We start from the raw sequence: 19,650 nt of genomic DNA, 5'->3' as shown, positions 1-19,650 counted from the left end.
CTTTCGCCTAACGGGCTTCCGTGTCTAGTAGCAGGAGATCACCAATACCTTCAGTCAAGAACCTGGGCATATTAACGATAATAGAGGAAAACAGAAACTGGTGGATCATAATAAGACGTTATCCTTAGTCTTTAAGAATAGGTCAAGCTTTCTCTTAAAGGACTCCTGGGAAGTCTCTTGGACCAACTCAGTAGGTAGCGAATTCCAGCATTCGACAACTATTAGCTTTGTTCGAAAGTAATGTATCATAACCTAATTCCTAGTTCTTCGAGTTTCGATTTGGACTCATCAAATTCTTATAAGATTATACATTTCTTAGTAAAGGACTATGAACTAAACCGGCCTTCTAAAACGTCGTTTAGGTCACAGTGATAAATGGAGTTAACAAACAGTCCATGTTATTAAAATTTTACTGGTTACAGTGCTGCATGATTGTGGTTAAATGAGACACAATCGAAATAAGTAACAATATAGTTACTCATTTCATCTTCTATACCAATGGCCAAACAACGATAAGCGAAGTCTAACTTACGCATGTGTAGTTTAAGTAATGGTTCCGGACTGAAGTGTTTCAAGTGCACATTAGAGCACACGACAGTTAAAGACAAGAAATTCGTTTAAGAAGTGTGCTTTCAAAATTGCAAGAATTTAGTATAACTGACATAATATCTCCAAAACTATCAAAGTTGTTAGATTTAGAAGCCCATTTGTGAATGCATTGAACGAAATTCAATTTTGTGCATCTGTGTTTTTGTATGCCGATTGGCGCACACAGTTAGCGTGTTCAGAACATGGTAAGTTGCTTGTTGTCATCTGTTCATCATCTTGTAGTCACACAGGAAATTCTCTGCTCCGCGTCACGGTTCTCTCGGATTTACACCTAAAAAGCGTTGTCGACGCATCCGAGGAAAATGCAAGGCATTCCCTCGAGACAGAAGATCTCTCCCGCCTCATTTGACTGCTTTCATGGGATATAAAGCAGGAATGACTCACATTGTTCGTGAAGTTGACCGACCTGGATCCAAGGTTCATAAGCGTGAGGTTGTCGAGCCAGTAACCATAATGGAATGCCCACCTATGGTAATCGTTGGGATGGTCGGTTACGCACCAACTGCCAAGGGTTTAAGGACTTTTAAAACTGTCTGGGCAGAACATCTTACTGAAGAATTCAAACGTCGGTTCTACAAGGACTGGTGCAAGTCTAAGAAAAGAGCTTTCCTTAAATCCTCCAAGAAATGGTTATGTGAAGCGGGTCTTGCTCAGATTAAACGTGATCTGAAAAAAATCAAAAAGTATTGTACAGTTGTTCGAGCAATTGCACACACACAGGTAAGATTAATGAATACTCTTTAGACGTTATTAGATGCGCCTGATGAAACATCGTCAAAAAAAGTCACATATCATGGAAGTACAAGTAAATGGTGGAACTGTTTCACAAAAGGTCGATTGGATTCGTCAACATTTCGAGAAGCAGATATCTGTTTCAAACGTGTTTTCGCAAGATGAAATGATTGATGTTATAGGTGTAACCAAGGGTAAAGGTTTTAAAGGCGTTACTTCTCGCTGGCACACCAAAAAGCTTCCTCGAAAAACGCACAAAGGTTTGCGTAAAGTAGCTTGTATTGGAGCCTGGCATCCTGCACGTGTAGCAAGATCAGTTGCTAGGGCTGGTCAAAAGGGCTACTTCCACAGAACGGAGCTAAACAAGAAGATCTACAAGATTGGGATGGGTAAGTTTTGCATACTTCATTAATTCTGGTAGGTTTGCAAGCTCAGTTAGAGGTTGCGAAGGCAGAAGCCTCTAAAGATGAAAAAGATAAAAACGCAGTACCAAAACCTAAAGGCAATGCGTCGACGGAGTTCGACTTAACGGCTAAAAACATCACACCTATGGGTGGTTTCCCACATTACGGTGAAGTCAGAAACGATTACGTTATGATCAAGGGTTGTTGTATGGGTCCTAGAAAGCGTGTCATAACCCTTAGGAAAACATTAATACCTCAAGTTAAGCCACGATCAAGGGAGAAGATTGTTCTTAAATTTATTGATACATCATCCAAGTTTGGTCATGGTCGGTTCCAGACTCGTGCAGAAAAACAGGCTACTATGGTAGGTTTTTCGAAATATCCGTGTATAAACTTGGTACTTTTAGGGTCCTTTAAAAAAGAGTCTAGGACGCGCAAAGGTTGCCGCATGATTGTGATTTCCTACAATAAAATTATGGTAGAAATCGTTTTTTTTATTACGCACTGTCAATAGATTGGGTTCACCCTGTATCTAAACTTGCTGTAAACTGGTGGTTTACTCATCAGGCTGTGCTGTCGTTTCAAGTTAATTGTATGCGCAACCTACCTGCTCTACTTATATTCGAGGGTCGGTATCTTAGATAAGAAATTAATGCTTATTATTTATTGATTGTTATACGTGAACCCGTATTCATTCACTATCGATCATTGGGTTGTCCTCAAAAGAGCGAACGTTTCATAGTATAGAAATTTCGAGTCCTGAAAAGTGTTTTTAGTATTAGTGTTATTGCTGTTATTGATTAACCAATTACGGATATAAACTGAAGAATGCTAACCTCTCTTTCACATTTCAAACGCCAATGTGTATGTAGTTTTCGTGCCGAAGTTGATATATAGTATCTCTTGAACGGTTAGTTATTATACACGAGGTAGGGTGACTGCTTCTCTAAAATAGATCCCCGTTCTAGCAAAATTTTTCAACAGCTCTATGAAGTGTTGTGTCCTCAACTGATATTTTTCAGGTAGAAATGTCTTGGACGGTGTAGTTTCTTCCTAACCAACATCTTGTAGGGGGGTACAAACAGCATTATACTGCTATCACTGCGTTCGATTAATTCGGACTGCTGAAATTGACACGTCTTGTCAATTTAGTTTAAAATTCAGTTTCAAATAAAACTGCCTCCCGGTTAGCGTATTTGTCCAAGGATGTTATCAGAGTCACTCCGATTGAATGGCATTGTATGTTAGCAGTATGGGTTTGCTGATGCCACAGTTAGAGCGCCGATCGTAGTAACAGCCGAAAGGTACGAACTATTAGTAAATCACATAAGGCCTAGTATGTTAAGTCTGGGATACTTGTCCTTTCCACCATCACAAGCTTTAGTTTGCTGTCCTGAAGTAATTTGTGATTCAAATTTTTCCCTACAGTTTTAGAGGACGCTTTTGCCTTAAATCCCCACAGTGGTTACCGTTCATAATACTCATTATTACTGCACGGTCGTGGTTCTTCTACATCTCTTCTAAAAGGTTAATAATTGCAATTAGCTACACAATGCCTTGTGTCCTGAATGAATTGGAACGATCTATTAACATTGCTGTCGATTCATCTATTATTAAATCTAACTAGCGGGAACGACTCGTAGGTGTCGTTTTCATTAGTATCCAGTTTAATAAGTTTTCAGCAGTGAATCAAGGTGCGTGCCCTCCACTGACCGTTGCCTCTATTTTGGTGTGCTGATCGGACTTGCCTATCGTGATGAACCAGTCGAGACAAACTAGCTGGAACAATCGTTCCTCAAAGTCCTAGTGTGCCAGAAACAGTTGAGCAGTAGCGTCCAAATTAGCAAACCCAAGGTGAGTGGGGGGTCGTACTGCTGACTGTATAGAGATGTGACGGCAGTAATTCTTTTCCTTCAGATAACGCCGATGGTGCCTTCCCACAAGAACAGTCAATGTAAGAAAAACTCGACGCCAAAAATGCACGCCTCGCCTTATCCCGTGGATTGCCGTCCGTAAGGTCCCAACATGTACGGGGCGAACGCGGAAATTACTCTATATGGTCTTGTGTGACTAGCCTCAAACGGTTGTCCTTTGGGCACTGCGGTCAATAAGACTAACTGTAAGCCGATTCCCCTTACAGGTGCCACTAAGAAAGCCTTTCCATAATATGGGCAAACGTGAAGTGTAACGGCCATCGTACCTGTAACAACACTCAAGATCACTGTTGTAGCTTATACGCCCTCCCATGGATCAGGAGTGACTGCGGATAGGGTGCGATTTCGTGAGATAATTGTCTGACTCACAAATAATGTACGAGTGTCAGGACAGTCCTAGGTTAAAAAAGTATAATATCTTCAAACTGTTCGTGTTTAGGAACCTAGTTGAAGTTGAAATTTTCCCAGTTACTGACTAATCTCTTAAAGTTTATGCTACAGGGAGTTGTATGTAGAAGTATTAAACCTAGTTGGGTCAATGCACACTGGCGCAACGACGTTCAACAACAAGGTAGTTTTATGCTGCTTATGTGCTTGTCTCATTCTATGTATGACCCCTGGCTGTTGCCACTATTCTTCCGTATATATTCGTTGTAAATATTTCAGTCAGAAAGGTACGACATAAAGTCTAACATTCTCAATATTTTGTTATGGAAGTAGTAGTCTATGACTGATTAGGTAAGTGACCAGAATACCGTGGAAATAAAGTAGGGTAACGAAAACCACAAAACTTTAGAATCGACACTATTCATGTTGTCGTTTACCCAATCAAGATGAACATATTAAGCCTAATGTTTATATTATTACTTATCGTAATCCGACTGTTGCTTGACGGCTATTTTTCCCATAGAAATTGACTCCAATAAACCTTGTGATATATATCTCAATAAGAGTTTCCGTCTCTGCCTCTACGAATGCCTTCATTTGAGAAGGTTGAAGATAATAAAATAGAAGTGTGCTGTTATGCCTTAGGGCTTCGGTAAAGTTAACTTCTGGTCCTCTAAAAACTACTGGGTTAGTGTGCTTTGTCTCGTTATGCGCTAATATTTTCCATTGAGTTTAACTAGATGATGAGTGGCTGTCCATGACTGAGTGATAGTTTGTATGTTGTCTTGGTTGTTCATTTGAAAATTAAAGATTATGTGTAACATGGCTTGAAAACGATTACACTAGTGCAGTTACATGCACTCTCTATCTTTTAAATTTTAAGTAAGCATCATTCTTAAATGTCCACCTTTCGACCTCATTTGTGTCTTTGCGATTGTCTAATGCTTTGATTGCTTTTGATTTTATTCTGTACTTCTTACCCTGTTGACTGCCTCCTCTCTTAGTGATTTGAATTATAATAACTTAGACTTGATTCGTTGCAGGTCGTTCGTTAGTAATGACATAGATACTCTTGTTGTTGTCGAACCTTGAAAATATTCACATCTTAACCCAATTCTCCTGGAGTTCTTGTCAGATAACCCTCAAATTAGAAAACCTAAATAGTGTTTAAATTGATAAGAAAGGAAGATGAATACTGTAGAAGTATTAACAACACAATTATCCTGTCTTCTTTTAATGTTCAGTTTCTAGATGACTATAGATTTTCTTTGAAGTTTTGTCAAATTTACTTAGTGTGAACTCTCGGCACATTTGTTTAAACATCTTGATCATCAGAGTGATAAATTGGAGATAAGTATTTTAAAAATTCATCACGGTACTATAAATTATGTTGTATCAGTGCCTTTGCAAGGTTATGATTTCACTTATCACTACTAAATTTAGTGGAGAGAATATTTAACAAACAATATTTACGTGAATGTTAACAGTCATGTAACCTCATCAAAAGGGATTTCTTCGCTCGATTCGTTCTTTTTATTTATCAAATGTCAAAATGGGAATTTTCATCAAAATTAGTAATTTCAGTTGTTAAACTAACTAAGAACTTTTAATATAGGTAGTATCATGTAGTTGGAGATAATAACATTGTGAATGTAAAAAATTTGGATTGTAAAAACTTCGTCAGAATTATTTTTAAAATAAAAACTCTTAAAACTTCAACTATTTTGTCACCTTAAATATAGTTTTCCTACATAACTATACCAGTAAGTTGTTCCAATCTATCCACAGTCATTCATCTTGTTGCAATAATTAGCCCGTGGTTGTTTCTAACTTAGTGAATTAGATTAGGGATTGGTCGGCAATGATAATTATTGAAAGAATTTGTAGACTGATCAAATCTTTTATATGGCAGCTGAAAACTGTACCTAATTTTAATTGATTTATGTTCAGACTTTTTGTTCACATAGAACAAATTGAGCATGGAATTTTTTTGGAATAATCCCTCCAAAATATAAGTACTTTCAAAAGATTGACCGATAGTGACATATGTAGCAATTTTTAAAACCGTCTTTATAGGCGATAGTAAAACACAATTTTATGAAATTCTAAAATTTGGATGAAGGTTTTTCGAGTCTCATGTATTACGTGTGTAGTGTCTTCAGGTAGGAAGTGTGTATTAATCACTGAGATTTCCGTTTCATGAAGCTATAAGTCGTTTTCATTTTATCATATGTAGATCAATAAGTAGGTCTAACTACCCTTGAAACGGAAGGAGCTCATGCATGTCAAACCCTTCCATTTCCCAGAGACTAGTTTATCAGCTAATTGCGGTGGCGGAATGCTGATCATCAGGGAGCTGTAATATTCTTCACTTCAGAAAACAGGAGTGAATGAAATCTACCAATGGTCTACTCATTGAGATGTATGGAGCACAAAAATATTGGTACAAGGGGCCGACCATAAATCAAACACATTATTTGCACATCTTCCTTCAGTTTCCTTTAACATGCTTCACGATTCTTCCAATTCTGTTGTTACTACAAGTGCCCTCTGTCTCCCTTTCTGTTCTCTTTAATTCAATCTTCTGCGGGCAGGTGTCCCACTTCCGAATGCTAATACCTACTACTCATACCTGTCAGCATAAGTAGCATACACTACACCGTCACCCATTTCCATTAGAGTTTTCAGTCGCTTTCTAGTTAAAGCCAGTTGTGCTATAAGTTTCCGGATGGTTTTTAGATTGAATACGCTTGACCAACACCAGGTAGCATTCATTCAGGAAACTATGTTGAAGGATTGGTCCTGGTGACTTTAACAATTCATAAAAGTAATTTTTCTTAACGTCTTTACACACATTGCTTTTTTATTGATATATTTGAGTTCAAATATTCCCTGGTCTTTAGACATTGAGGATACGACTAGTATTCTAGTTTAACAACTAGCAACCAGTAGTATCTTCTATATTCGAAACCCTTTTGGTCAAACAGAAATCAGAAGTCAGACGAGAAGAGGTAGGAAAAATATATTTGATACGTTACCAATATATCGAGAGGCGTTCGTTCTTAACTGACTATTGAAACATAGGAGCTGTGCCCCACGCCGAGTTGCAACGTGATCTGGTACGGATGCATGACCGAAAGCCTTCAGTTAAACAAGTCCACTTAAACAACGTGGTCAGCATCTAATGTCGAACACTTAGAAAGCTATTGATTTTGGGGAATTATTTACAGCTACAGATCACTCCCCCCCCCTAGTGAGGTAGTGATGCCCCTAAGACGTGACCAGCCAGGAGTTTAAACCCAACGAGTTTGTTGTTGGTAAACACTCTTCTGATAGCTTGCTTCGTTTAGCAGCGTCTGGTCGTCTTTCCTTAAACTAAGGGACCATGAGGTACAACATAACAATAAGGAAATGAAAATTTCTATTCCTTGGGAAACTTCGTCGCTCTTTTCCAGTCGTCCTGGAAAAGAGAAAAAATAGAACGTGTGAGTGCATGTCGAAGATACACTCGTACTTGCGTAAGGATACAAGATGAGAGGGAAAAATAAATAAATAAACTAAAACATTTGCAAACAACGTGAAAGCGATCGGAAAAAATTGTTATTTTTATATATAAAAAAAATATAAATACGCTCAAAAAATAAAAATTTTTTTTTTAAATAAATAAAAAAATGAGCATATTAAAAAAAATTTTTATGATAAACAATGAAATGGGAATTCAAGATAAAGCCCGTGTCCTACGTGCAATATTCGTTAAGATGTTCTGGAAATCTTACTCTTCTTCCAGAACGCGTTGTTTTAGGTTTATCTATCGACGTTGACGAAGTATCAAGTTGTGTATCGGCTGTCGTGTAGGGTACTACGAGTGTAGGAGCCGTGTCGTACGATTGTACCGAAGGAAATTCGACGTAGATAGGGTTTCCTTCTAAGTACGCTGCTTTGAGTCGATCGATACTGATGCTATCGTTCGTGCCGTTCTTATCGACTACATAGTACTTGGGTTCGCGTTGAAGAACTTTGAAGGGTCCTTCGTATGCTGATTCGAGAGGTCGTCGATGTGAGTCTCGACGAACGAAGACGTGTGTACTATGTCGTAATTCGGGTTGAACGAAAACATCAGTTGATTGAGGTCGAGTGTGAGCAGGTTTAACTGAACGCATAGCGTTTGTAAGCCTACTCGTGTAAGAGTTTAGATCCATGTTCAATGAAGAAGCTGAAGGATCCACGAATTCTTCTGGGAGTCGGAGTGTCGTTCCGTAAACGAGTTGAGATGCAGTGTATCCAATGTCAGCTTTCACTGCATTGCGGATACCTAGCAAGACGAGTGGAAGACCGTCTGTCCACTGTGAAACGTTTGCGGCTGATAATGAAGCTTTAAGTTGCCTATGAAAACGTTCTACCAATCCGTTTGCTTGTGGGTGGTAGGTGGTCGTTCTTAAGCGAGTGATTCCAAATAGTGTGGTCAGACATCGGTAGAGTCCAGATTCGAACTGGCGTCCGCGGTCTGTAGTGATCGTGGAAGGGCAGCCGAAATTTGCTGCCCATCGTTCGACAAACGCGGGAGCCACTGTTTCAGCAGTAATGTCCTTAATAAGTACCGCTTCTGGCCATCGAGTAAAACGGTCTACGCATGTTAAGAGATTTGAGTATCCGTTTGAACCGGGTAAGGGTTCTACCAAATCTAGATGAACGTGGTCGAAACGAGCGTCAGGGGTTTTAAAAGAGCTTAAGGGACATTTGTTGTGTCTGATTACCTTAGATTTCTGGCACCTTACACAGGAGCGTGCCCACTCCCTCATGTCTTTATTCATACCAGGCCAGCAAAACCGTTCGGCTATAAGTTTGACTGTCGCACGAGCACCTGGGTGAGAAAGATTGTGCAACGTATTGAAGGTGTTACGTCGATAATGTTTTGGTACTATTGGACGATCCCTACCTGTAGATGTGTCGCAAAGTAAGGTTTCCTTACCTGCCCCCATCTGCTTAATACTTAGTTTAAGAGTTGTCGAGGATAACTCATGCTGAAGATCGGTAGAAAAAGAGAATTCTCTTCCTTCGATGGAATGTTGGAAATGCCGTATAGCACAATACATAGCTAGGAGTTCCCTACCAAACGTGCGGTACCTAGATTCCGCGTCTAGCAACCGTCTCGAGAAAAATCCTAAGGGTTGTCATGATTTGCTAACCCATTGTTGTAAGACTCCTCCGATTTCTGAGTCGGATGCGTCTACGGCGATACTAATGGGCGCTTGAGTGTCCTGATGCGCAAGCACTGTGGCCTTAGCGATAAGTTCCTTAATTGTGGGAAATGCTTTTCGAGCGCATTCGTCTAGACTAATTGATTTCGCATTTCCACGAAGTTGGTCGGTTAACGGTTTCATAAGAGATGCGCATTGAGGTATGAACCGTCTATAGAAACTTACCAGGCCGTTGAAAGTTCGCAACTGCTTGATCGTGGTCGGTTCTGGGTAATCCAGAATGGCCGCCACTTTGCTTCTAAGGGGTCGGATGCCTCGGGCATCAATAGTGTGTCCTAAGAAGTCTAAGGAGTTGGTTCCGATTTGGCATTCCTGAATGTTTACAGTAATGCCATGCCTTTGGAGTCGATCGAAAACAATGTCCAGATGCTGGAGATGTGATTCTCTGTCCGGACTTGCTATCAGACAGTCATCAATATACTCATCTACGAAGTTGAGATCTCGGAAGACGTCATCTATGAACCTAAGGAAGGTTTGAGCCGCATTTCTTAAACCAAAAGGCATTCGCAAGAATTCGTAAACACCGAAAGGAGTGATGTAGGCGGTTTTAGGAATGTCGTCGGTTGCCATCGGTATTTGGTTATAAGCCTTAACTAAGTCAATTTTCGAAAAGACAGTTGTACCTTTCAAGGTAGCTGTCAAGTCGTGAATATGAGGCAGCGGGTAACGATCGGGAATGGTTTTAGCATTCAGACGCCGATAATCACCAGTTTTAAGCCAATCATTGCTGTCCTTTTTAAAGACCATGTGCAATGGGGATGACCATGAACTATTTGATGGTCGAATTATCCCTAAGTCTATCATATGGTCGAATTCGTTTTTGGCTAACCTAAGCTTTTCAGGAGCGAATCGGCGGGCTTTCGGGAATACAGGTGGTCCTGTAGTCGAGATGTGATGCGTAACATTGCTGGTTACACAAGGCAATTTCGATTGTGGTTGGTATATCCCGGAGTATTTGTCTAGTAATGATTGGTACAAGGGGTCTATGGTGTGCTTAATCGTGACTGGGGATAACCTGCAACCAGAAAAAGGAGTTACGCAAACGGATAACTTGGTGTTTCCGTCTATTAACTTTCTTGAGCGAGTGTCGATTAGTAGATTGTGGTATTGTAACAGGTCTATACCAATGATTGGCATAGAGACGTCTGCAACAACGAAAATCCAGTGAATGGGTTTGCGTAAACCCACGTTCAGGTAGACGTACCTTTTACCGTAGGTAGCGATCGGCTTTCCGTTTGCCGCCTGTAAACTTAAAACAGACTCTTGAAGTCTATCGTTGGAGTTCGCAGGAAGAACGCTAACTTCTGCGCCGGTGTCGACGAGGTAGCGAACTTTCGTCGTCACATCAGTGACATATAAGAGGCGGCTGTGTTCGCCGGCTACGGTTGCCGTTAACGCGTGCCGGCTGGGAAGTTTCCCGAACTGTTTTTCGTGTCATTCGATTTTGAGGTCGGATAATTGCATGGTTTCCTGCAATTTCTGGAAGACTTATCGTACTGGTTATGATGCCAGCACCAGTCGGGATTATCTGTCTCTCGTGGTCAAGAGACAGATCGCCCACATGAGACACTTCTACGCGGGGTTTTTGACGGACTACGGTCATTACGAAATCTAAGATATCGTGTAAGCGTATGACATAGTTCGGCTATGTCAGTCGGGGTCGATTGAGGTTTTTCTTTGACGGAAAAGACCTCAGCGCTAGTGGAACTGCTTGCACCTGTTGAGGAAGTTTAGACAAGAAAAGTTGTCTGAATAGGCCATCATCGAAAGTTCGTTGGTCGATAACCTCTCTCATTCTTAGCAACATGTCTGTCGCAGAACCATGTTGCAGGTCGATGTTATGGTGGAGTTGGTCTAACCGTTGTCGATCAGTTAGGTCTCCACGTTTTAGAATCAAACATTTGAAAGTTTCGTAAGGTTCGGGAACATCACTAGTAAACATACTAGGTATTACGTACCTGTTAAATTCGCGCGGTAATGCCTTAACTACCGCGAGGAATCGTGTGCGCGAGTCCGTGATTCCGTGCATGCAAAAATCAGCTTCTGTGTAGCAAAACCAGGACTCGATATTGTCAGGTCAAAATGGCGTTAACTGAATCGAAGTTGGGGGAACAGAGTTCAACATAAAAACCTTAGGTGAGTGTTCCATCATAGTAATATAGATAACGAAAAATGTCTAATTGGAATATATCCGGGAAAAACTCGCGAAAAAAAAAGTATATCACAATATATAAAATTCAAATAAAGAATAACAATGAATAATAATAATATTCCAAGAAGGAACGGACTCACAGTTTATGCGCTTGGTGTACCAGATCACGTCGGTCTCACCACTGAGGATACGACTAGTATTCTAGTTTAACAACTAGCAACCAGTAGTATCTTCTATATTCGAAACCCTTTTGGTCAAACAGAAATCAGAAGTCAGACGAGAAGAGGTAGGAAAAATATATTTGATACGTTACCAATATATCGAGAGGCGTTCGTTCTTAACTGACTATTGAAACATAGGAGCTGTGCCCCACGCCGAGTTGCAACGTGATCTGGTACGGATGCATGACCGAAAGCCTTCAGTTAAACAAGTCCACTTAAACAACGTGGTCAGCATCTAATGTCGAACACTTAGAAAGCTATTGATTTTGGGGAATTATTTACAGCTACAACATCAACCAACAAAAACAACAGTTATTAATTTAGCAAGTTTTTATTAAGATGCGACAATACATACCATGTGGGGTAATCATTATGTTAGCATAAATATTAATTATCAATAGGATTATTGAGTCACTGCGAAAATAAGTGTTACCAATCCATTTATTTTCACAGAGTCGTACTCATTAAAGATCTACCAGTTGGATTTCACCAGAAACTCACACCAGGAAAATATATGATTGTCTTAATCTCACACATTCAAGAACCATTCTACTGAGCTTTATAAGAGTCGGCTATGTACGAGCCTGACATTGGCAACTTTGAAATGATTTCATTTGTTAGTTTTAATCAAAGTAGTTTTTGCCAGATTTATTTGATACAGGTAAATCTTCAATGTACACTATCAGACCTACACCTTTAACGGGACAATAGAAAATCCAAAAAACAAGAACCTGGGCATATTAACGATAATAGAGGAAAACAGAAACTGGTGAATCATAATAAGACGTTATCCTTAGTCTTTAAGAATAGGTCAAGCTTTCTCTTAAAGGACTCCTGGGAAGTCTCTTGGACCAACTCAGTAGGTAGCGAATTCCAGCATTTGACAACTCTTAAGGAATAGAAGTTGTGTCTACAGTCTGTTCTGCTATGTTGGGTCCCCGGGTTCTGGCTGTTACCCCTTAGGTTAGTGTTGTGACTAAGCTTGAGTAGATGTTGAAGGGGATGATCAGAAGTGTTAAGGACACTGTAAGCCATAAGAAGGTCACCCTTAAGACTCCTGTACTGCAACGGGTAAAGGTTAAGTGATCGGAAGCGCTGTTCATACAGTCTGAATTTGAGTCCCCGAACTGATTTTGTGGCTCGCCGTTGGATACGCTCCAGCGTGTCCTTATCCTTTTTGAGAGAGGAAGGAAATACTATGTTTCCGTACTCTAAATGTGGACGAATAAAATTGTTAAAGATCATGTGGAAAGTTTTACCGTCAAACTGGCCAAAAATGCGCCTCAATGTTACCAGTGCAAGGTTTGCTTGAAATGCGTTTTTGTCACAGTTAGCGTACGATTTCAAGTCGTAAGGTACCAACACTCCTAAATCTTTTTCGACTTGGGATACTTCTAGAGAGGAGTTTCCTAAGTTGTAAGTGTAATCTGCAACATGTCTCAGACGGACTACTTTGCACTTTGAAGTGTTGAAGGTAAGATCGCTGTCGTCTGCCCAACTTTGAAGTCGAGTCACATCCTCCTAAAGTGCTAGTATATCCTCTTGGTTGCGTATCTCTCTTCCCAAAGTTTCACATCATCATCAAAATGCAATAAGTCAGACAAAACTTGTTGTGGAAGGTCGTTAATGTAAATCAAAAAGAGAAGAGGTCCTATTATTGAGCCCTGGGGGACCCCACTAGAATATTCCATAGCCTGAGAGATAGTGAAATTAGCCCTACAGACCGTTTTACTAAAGCGGTCAAGAGAGGAGCTTATTCAGTGAGATGACTTCTAACTTTCACACGTCATGAACTAATATCCTTGTTCTTAAAGGCAAACTATACTGTCTGGTTCTCTTTAAGTTCATTGCAGAGGTTCACTTGACAAAAGCCAGGTAGGGCACAGGTGGATTTTTCTGTACGCATAATACTCAGAAAACGTTTTAGCCTATCTATCCACCTCAGTCAGCAGGTTGGTTATACTAGAATGACCCTTTCTGAAACCATGCTGCTGGGGTGAGGAGAACTTTAGGGATAATATATATTCGTGTATACCGTCACATATCAGAGACATTATAATTTTAGAAGGTATGGAGAGAAGGGCGACCGGTCAGTAGCTTGATGGTTCACTGCGTCGACCTTCTTCGAAAATTGGTTTGATGTGAGCCAGCCTCTAAATTTCCGGCAGTTTGCTTTGGCTTCGCGAGTGTGAAAACATCACGCTAAGTGGTGCTGCCAGGATTGAAGCTGCTTCCCTCAGTATAGCAGAATGAACCATATCCGGACTAGGAGAAGCGTCTTCTCTTAGGTGCTGCAGTTTACGGAACACCAGGTCAGTGCTCAGTTCCACTTCGAAAAGTCCTGTGCAGGTGCAGACGAAGCCTCCATCAGTGTAGTTGATGTGGGTCGGTTGAAATGTCCGAGAGTATTCTTCAGCCAAAAGATTAGCGGCATCACCGTCGTTATTGGTCGGACCATTGGGACCTAGCAGTTGGGAAATTCCAGTTTCGGATTGGAGACAAATTAATCGATCCGCTTGGTCCGGTACTGAAGCCTGTCTTCTCTTATTGCCTTTGTGCATATATTCCTTATATGTTTGTATTGCCTGAACGCGCCGTTGTTATCAGTTCGTTTATATTCGGCCCAACAGTGCCTTTTGCGGCTCAGCAAACGAAGAGTGCGGTTCTTGATGCTTGTAGGCTGTTTGTAACTTTTTGGGACCGTTTGAGGAACTGAATGCTCAGTAGCACATAAGAGCGTGTGCAGTATGAAATCCCAATGAGCATCCACTTCAAGCCGGGGTTGAACATCCCAATCCACCTGTTGTAGATAGTCATGTCAAGCTAACACATTCAACCGTTTGAAATGTCAGCACCTGTTGTTAGTGGGATATCTTAGCTCCGTTTTGCTGGTAAAGATGAATGATAGGACGGCGTGATCACTTTTCCCTTCGGGGAGCCAGAATTGAGAGGTTATCGACTAGGAATTCTTCATTTGTGAATACCCAATCTGAGCGCGACGGCGTCTGACTGTTTCTCCAACGAGTTGCCGACTTCATATTTTCGAATACTCCCAGATTATCAATGAGGTTGAAGAACCGATCTTCAGTAGAGTTGCCACCTCTAATGTAGGAATGTTCCGCGAAGTTGATTCTAGGAAGATTGAAGTCCCCTAGAATCGGGATATGAGGGGATCCGAGACGTGTTGATGGAGTTAGTCTTTCCAGCAAATGATTGTCATACTCGATATCAGCAGTGGGTTTCCTGTAGATGACCCCGACTAGACACCTTGAGGTGGTGGACAATCTTACTGAGCACTATACTGATTCATCAAGATTGAGAAACTCTTGGTTGTGAAGCTGGTGCGCCTCTGGGCATGATCGTATGTATAATGCTACCCCACCCCCATTCCAGTTTTCCTGTCGTTGCGAAACAAAGATATTCGAGGTGCTGCTAACCTCTGGTCCCTAAACTAGCTCGATATCTAAGTTTCGGATATTCCTATCAGATGAGCATCATTAGCGTTGCTTAGTTCACGCAGCTCATCCCTTTTATTTGACAAACTCGCGGTGTTCGTGTACAAGCATTTTATGCTTTCATTTTGGAACGCGTGAGCCTCTACCTGTTTTTCAGTATGAGCCTTACGTGAGTGGACAGGTAGCCTACCTATACGATGTTTACCGAGTTGGTAGTCCCTGTGCTTTACAAGTTTTTTTATGATCTAGACAGTCCACGAGTGGATTTGTCAGCTCCAGCTTGCGTTTGTGCTTGATCCTGTTGTCGTGTGACCTATCCGGATGAATATGGGTGCCAGTTGGCAACAGTCGTCTATTGGCACGAAATGCTTTCAGATCTGCAGCCGCCATATGGGAGGAGGGGAAGGTTATTTTCATTAGCCGGGGTCCAGAGTCTCCGTCTTTCTTGGCTAGTCTCGTCACCTGTTGGGTAAGTATGTTTTTGAGTTTCAAGGAATGCTTGATGAATTTCCATTCCCGAATATCAGAGTTTGCTTGAACTGAGTTCATATTTTCCGGTTTGCCTTGCACAATGACATTTCTTCGGCGGAAAAATGCCTCGCGAAATTCTTTAGGGATGTTCCGGATGAGATTTCAGTCAGAATACGGTATGTCGGGCAGTATTCTTACGTTCGCATCGGATTTCAGTAAATGACTCGCTAGCAGGACGTCCTCTGTGTCAGAAGCACTCTTAAATGTTACACGAAGTAGCCTCGGGTGGTTTCGATGGTTAGAGTCATTCCCGAGTGAGCCGTGTGACCGTCAAAGGCTCTATTCTATGGAGTTCAAGCTCCTTGTTCAATCCTATCCAGAGCATCCTGCTGTTTTTGTCCTGCAAACTGAGAGAATGGTCAGGGTTGTCATTAAGGTTCATAATTATGACAGAGTCGTCACGAACCGTTATTTATTTTTTAGGTTTTCCACTGCGTCCAGGTTCGGCACCTTGTTGTTTGGAGGTCGAAGCGCGTTCTCGATTCCTAGGCTTGTTGATGACCGGGCGGACAGTCTTCGGGGTAGACTGTGCAGCCAAGTCACTAATTAATTTCCAAACAATACTTGGGATGTTCAGCTTAGGCGGTGACGCCTGGCCGTTTTTACCCCTGTTAACGTGGGTTCAACCACCCACAGGGTTTTCGATAACCACCGTTTCATTCAAGGACTCTTCGCTGGGAGACCCAAGTTTACTGAGGGAGTCGATCACCGTCGATGTTAAGATGGTGCTGAGTTTCAGCATGTCATCACTCGTGCTTTTACCCGCACAGTCGATAGTCGACCTGTTGATATCCCTTTTCTTGTTTGCACTGTGCGTTCCTGTTTTGCTGCCCTTCACATTACTGTCATTTACCAAGTTTTTAGACAACTTGTTCCTCAGACCTGTTAGTAGGGTAATGATGGTACTCAACAAAACTACCGTATCAGTGTTACACATAACACATACTCACCTACGATCAGACTTGCTGAGTCCGCTATAGGCTGTTGCTGTTAGATCTGTGCATGCTTAGGGGAACCAACCTTTGCAGTTGTCACATTGCATGCCGGATGTAACAGCGAAACAACGACCAGGTCTTTTGCAAGAATTTCTCATGAATAATGATATAGACTGTCTTATAAATACAAGAAGTAAGTCTAGGACCGTTAAAAAAACACAGTACACAAAGCGGGCAAAAGTGGATACGCTAAAACTAGCACGTACGTGAACAACTAAAAAAACCCATAATGATCTGAGGCAAAACTACAGTTAACTATTAAGTTGAGTGAAACTCAAAAATGGAGTATTCTACTGAACCTATAGCTCTGAATAGATTCTTTAGATCGGAAATGGTACTTTTGTTGCGTAAGAACACAGCAAATGTTTGAGAAATGTAAATCACGTTAGGACTAAACTTGCCGTTTGAAAAGCGCGCCTCTTAAAGTGCATCCATCAATCTCATAGCAGAACGGTTTTGCTGGCCTGGTATGAATAAAGACATGAGGGAGTGGGCACGCTCCTGTGTAAGGTGCCAGAAATCTAAGGTAATCAGACACAACAAATGTCCCTTAAGCTCTTTTAAAACCCCTGACGCTCGTTTCGACCACGTTCATCTAGATTTGGTAGAACCCTTACCCGGTTCAAACGGATACTCAAATCTCTTAACATGCGTAGACCGTTTTACTCGATGGCCAGAAGCGGTACTTATTAAGGACATTACTGCTGAAACAGTGGCTCCCGCGTTTGTCGAACGATGGGCAGCAAATTTCGGCTGCCCTTCCACGATCACTACAGACCGCGGACGCCAGTTCGAATCTGGACTCTACCGATGTCTGACCACACTATTTGGAATCACTCGCTTAAGAACGACCACCTACCACCCACGAGAAAACGGCTTAGTAGAACGTTTTCATCGACAACTAGAAACTCCTCTATCAGCTACAAGGTTTCACAGTGGACAGACGGTCTTCCACTCGTCTTGCTAGGTATCCGCAATGCAGTGAAAGCTGACATTGGATACACTGCAGCACAACTGGTTTATGGAACGACACTCCGACTCCCAGAAGAATTCGTGGATCCTTCAGCTTCTTCATTGAACATGGATCTAAACTCTTACACGAGCAGTCTTACAAACGCAATGCGTTCAGTTAAACCTGTTTCTACTCGACCTCAATCAACTGATGTCTTTGCTCAACCCGACTTACGACACAGTACACACGTCTTCGTCCGTTGATACTCACATTGACGACCCCTCGAATCAGCATTCGAAGGACCCTTCAAGGTTTTTCATCGTGAACCCAAGTACTATGTAGTCGATAAGAACGGCACTAAGGATAGCATCAGTATCAATCGCCTCAAAGCAGCATATTTGGAAAGAAATCCTATCTACGTCGAATTTCCTTCGGTACAATCGTACGACACGGCTCCTATACTTGTAGTACCCCATCCGGCAGCCGACACACACGTTGATACTTCGTCAGCGTCTGAAAACGAACTTACGCCAGCCAGTTCTGTAAGAAGACTAAGATTTCTGGAACATTTAAACAACTATTGCACGTAGGACACAAGCTTTATCCCGATTTTCTTTTGCATTTATATTATAAAAAATTTGATATTCTCATTTTTATATTTTCATTCCAAAAAAACAATTTTTTACTAATAAGCGTAAAACTTTTTAATAACTAAACGAAAAAAGCAATTGCTCAATCGCCTTTACGCTGTCACACTCGTATTAGTTTATTTACCTTTTTTCCGCTCACCTTGTGTCGTTACGAAAGCACGAAAGTATTTCGACATGCTATCACTCGTTCTATTTTCTTTTCTTTTCGAGGACGGCTGGAAAAGAACGGCAAAGCATATAAAAGACCAAGATCTCGATAGTACTTTGTTTTACAATTACTAAACTATATTTTATGACCCATTATAGTAAGGAAAGACGACTAGACGCTGCTAAACATAGCAAGCTATCAGAAGAGTGTTTTCCAACGACAAACTCGTTGGTCTTAAAATTCTGGCTGACGACGTCGTAGGGGCATCACTACCTCACTAGGGGGGGGAGTGATCTGTAGCTGTAAATAATTCCCCAAAATCAATTGCTTTGTAAGTGTTCGACATTGGATGCCGACCACATTAGTTTTAGTGAACTCGTTTAGCTGAAGGCGCTCGGTCATGCATCCGTACCAGATCACGTCACAGAATAGCGTGGGAAACATCTCCTACGATCATTAGCCAGATTAGATCAGTCACTTCTCGATACATTGATAACCCATGAGATATATCTTCCAACCTCCTCGCTTCTGATTTTAACTGAGTGGACGCGAGTTGTCAAACTACAATACTGGTGGCATCTTCAATCAAATTAATAACAAAGATAATCTTCACCGTTCACCAAATAATTCATAAAACTATTCCGAACCAACTAATACAATCAACTTCTTACTATTGTCACATTAGTAAAGTAATTAAATCATGTAAACAACAATCACCTTCAACTTCCATAAAACTATGATTATTATTATTATCGAAACCTTGAAAGATAAATCTCTTGATGAATGACCAGCGACATTTAATTAATGGTTTACAAGTTCAAATACCACTGCCCCCATATTTAGTTCGATAGTGAAGTTATTGCGCTAGCTATCATGAGTTTCCGCCCAAAACCAATTACACGAACCTGTACTTGATGAGTGATTAGCAAATAGAAAAATCAACTGTTCTCTAAAATGAGCATGAGTAGACGAAACGAAATGACAGAATGGGTTGCAGTTTTTGGATGATATTGAAATCATGAACAAATCTACCATCAAACAGAAACATTAAAGACCTAGAATCGCCACAGTAACGTACCTACCATTTTCATTCAGTGTACCAGTTCTAGAAAGGAATTTTCGATAACGTCATAAATATATAACTCTGGGGAAGTTATACCTACTGTTGTAATGATCCATTAAGAAGAATCAGAATCAACATTTATTTTCCACGTTCGCTTGA

At 41.1% G+C, this 19,650-nt stretch overlaps 1 protein-coding gene across 1 annotated transcript; it reads left to right on the top strand.

Moving 5' to 3' along the window:
- The first annotated feature begins 753 nt into the window (after positions 1–753).
- Positions 754–2,230, top strand: Smp_047200 (putative 60s ribosomal protein L3). Its single transcript, XM_018789245.1, has 5 exons — positions 754–794; positions 832–1,329; positions 1,364–1,730; positions 1,763–2,109; positions 2,153–2,230. The coding sequence occupies exons 1-5, from the start codon at positions 792–794 to the stop codon at positions 2,195–2,197; spliced, it is 1,260 nt and encodes a 419-aa protein (XP_018654707.1). The 5' UTR covers positions 754–791; the 3' UTR covers positions 2,198–2,230.
- The last annotated feature ends 17,420 nt before the right edge of the window (positions 2,231–19,650 follow it).

The sequence above is a fragment of the Schistosoma mansoni genome, chromosome W, assembly GCF_000237925.1.
Source record: "Schistosoma mansoni strain Puerto Rico chromosome W, complete genome".
Classification (NCBI taxonomy): domain Eukaryota; kingdom Metazoa; phylum Platyhelminthes; class Trematoda; order Strigeidida; family Schistosomatidae; genus Schistosoma; species Schistosoma mansoni.
Note: the sequence above shows the minus strand (reverse complement) of the source record. Positions and strands in the feature narration are given on the sequence as shown.

Coding starts and splice junctions, on each gene's coding strand:
- Smp_047200 (XM_018789245.1), top strand. Junction 1,330..1,363: donor GAGCAATTGCACACACACAG/GTAAGATTAATG, acceptor AGACGTTATTAG/ATGCGCCTGATGAAACATCG. Junction 1,731..1,762: donor GATCTACAAGATTGGGATGG/GTAAGTTTTGCA, acceptor TAATTCTGGTAG/GTTTGCAAGCTCAGTTAGAG.